At 39.2% G+C, this 1311-nt stretch overlaps 1 protein-coding gene across 1 annotated transcript in view; it reads right to left on the reverse strand.

Annotated features, from left to right (window-relative positions):
* Positions 1-640: 640 nt before the first annotated feature.
* Positions 641-1311, reverse strand: part of ATP5O (ATP synthase, H+ transporting, mitochondrial F1 complex, O subunit) — a 6812-nt gene continuing 6141 nt past the window's right edge. Inside the window, exons 6-7 of the mRNA XM_006862603.1 lie at positions 1212-1298; positions 641-754 (exon numbers count right to left, since the gene is read on the reverse strand). Coding sequence (XP_006862665.1) covers positions 641-754; positions 1212-1298 — 201 coding nt within the window. The remainder of the gene's footprint in view (positions 755-1211; positions 1299-1311) is intronic.

Here is a 1311-nt window from a genome sequence, read left to right on the forward strand (position 1 = left end):
TGGGTTCTGGGGCTAGAGGAAGCACTTTCAGTACCTTTGACAAGTGCTCCTCCCTGGGCTCTGGGCTCAGAGGTTGAGGAATAAGGTAAGGTACATTGACCTTATTCATGCAACAGTGCCTGAAATATGTTACTGTTGTTCCAACTCACAGCAAGTTTGTATAGGGTTTCCAAGGAGCAGCAGGTGGATTTGAACTGCCAATCTTGCAGTCCAGTGCTTGTCCTACAGCATCACACCAGTACTCCTGAAATATGATGAGGGCTCAATAAATAACATTCCTAATAAGCACAAGGATTCCTGGTTTGGCACTTTCGGATCAGCACTGGACTGTGAGCCAAATGGACGGTTAAGTTCGAACCCACCAGCTGCTCCTTGGAAACCCTACACAGGGCCACTATGAGCTGGAACCAATTTGATAGCATTTAACAACAATAATAGACATCAGCTTCGATAAATTCCTAAAAATAATCTTCAGAGGTCAAATTCTTCTTTAAACTAGGAGGATACTGAAAGAAAGATAAAAGGCTCATTGCATTTCTATTTTAAAAACAAAAAACATAATATGGTTTGTTTAGGAAGCACTTTATTGATGCTCCAAGTTTAAGAATTTAAATTTTCAATGATGATAGAAAATTGACTTTCACATAGTCTCCCGCATAACCTTGCTCAGTTTCTGAATCTTGGACTTTGCAGACATATCGACATATTTCTCTCCAATGCGTACAATCATTCCACCCATGATTGAGGGATCAGTCTAGGAAATAAAACAAATGAGAACACACTGACATTTCACTAATTAAATGGACACACAAAAAAATTCTTTGGAAAATGTGAATCTGCTACACAAATGGCCATTATAATTATGCCCAGAAAAAGGCAGAAGTAAAAATTATGTACAAAACCAAGCAATTATTTAAATAAAAATAAATACAAAATTTTTATAAACTACAGTAGGGGCAAATTTAGTTAATAATCGGAACTACATTTCCACTGGAGTCCTGGTGTGGCACTGTGGGTTAATGTGTCAGACTGCAAAGTCGTTTGAACTGCAAGGTCGGCGGTTCAAGCACACCAGCGGCTCCTCGGATACAGCGTCGCTATGGATTGGAACCGACTCGAAGGCACTTAAAACATTTCCACCAATACTTTCTATAGCCATTTTATGTCTTAAACAACCTGGAGAAACTTACCATAAACACTGAACAACCTACCTTAACCTCCAACTTCAACACCTGGCTTTGACTTAGGAAGCTTTGCAGGACCGTTTTTAATTCAGAAAGAGAGGCATTGTCTAAGGGCTAAAAAAAAAAA

This window comes from Chrysochloris asiatica, unplaced genomic scaffold (genome assembly GCF_000296735.1).
Source record: "Chrysochloris asiatica unplaced genomic scaffold, ChrAsi1.0 scaffold00049, whole genome shotgun sequence".
Lineage (NCBI taxonomy): Eukaryota > Metazoa > Chordata > Mammalia > Afrosoricida > Chrysochloridae > Chrysochloris > Chrysochloris asiatica.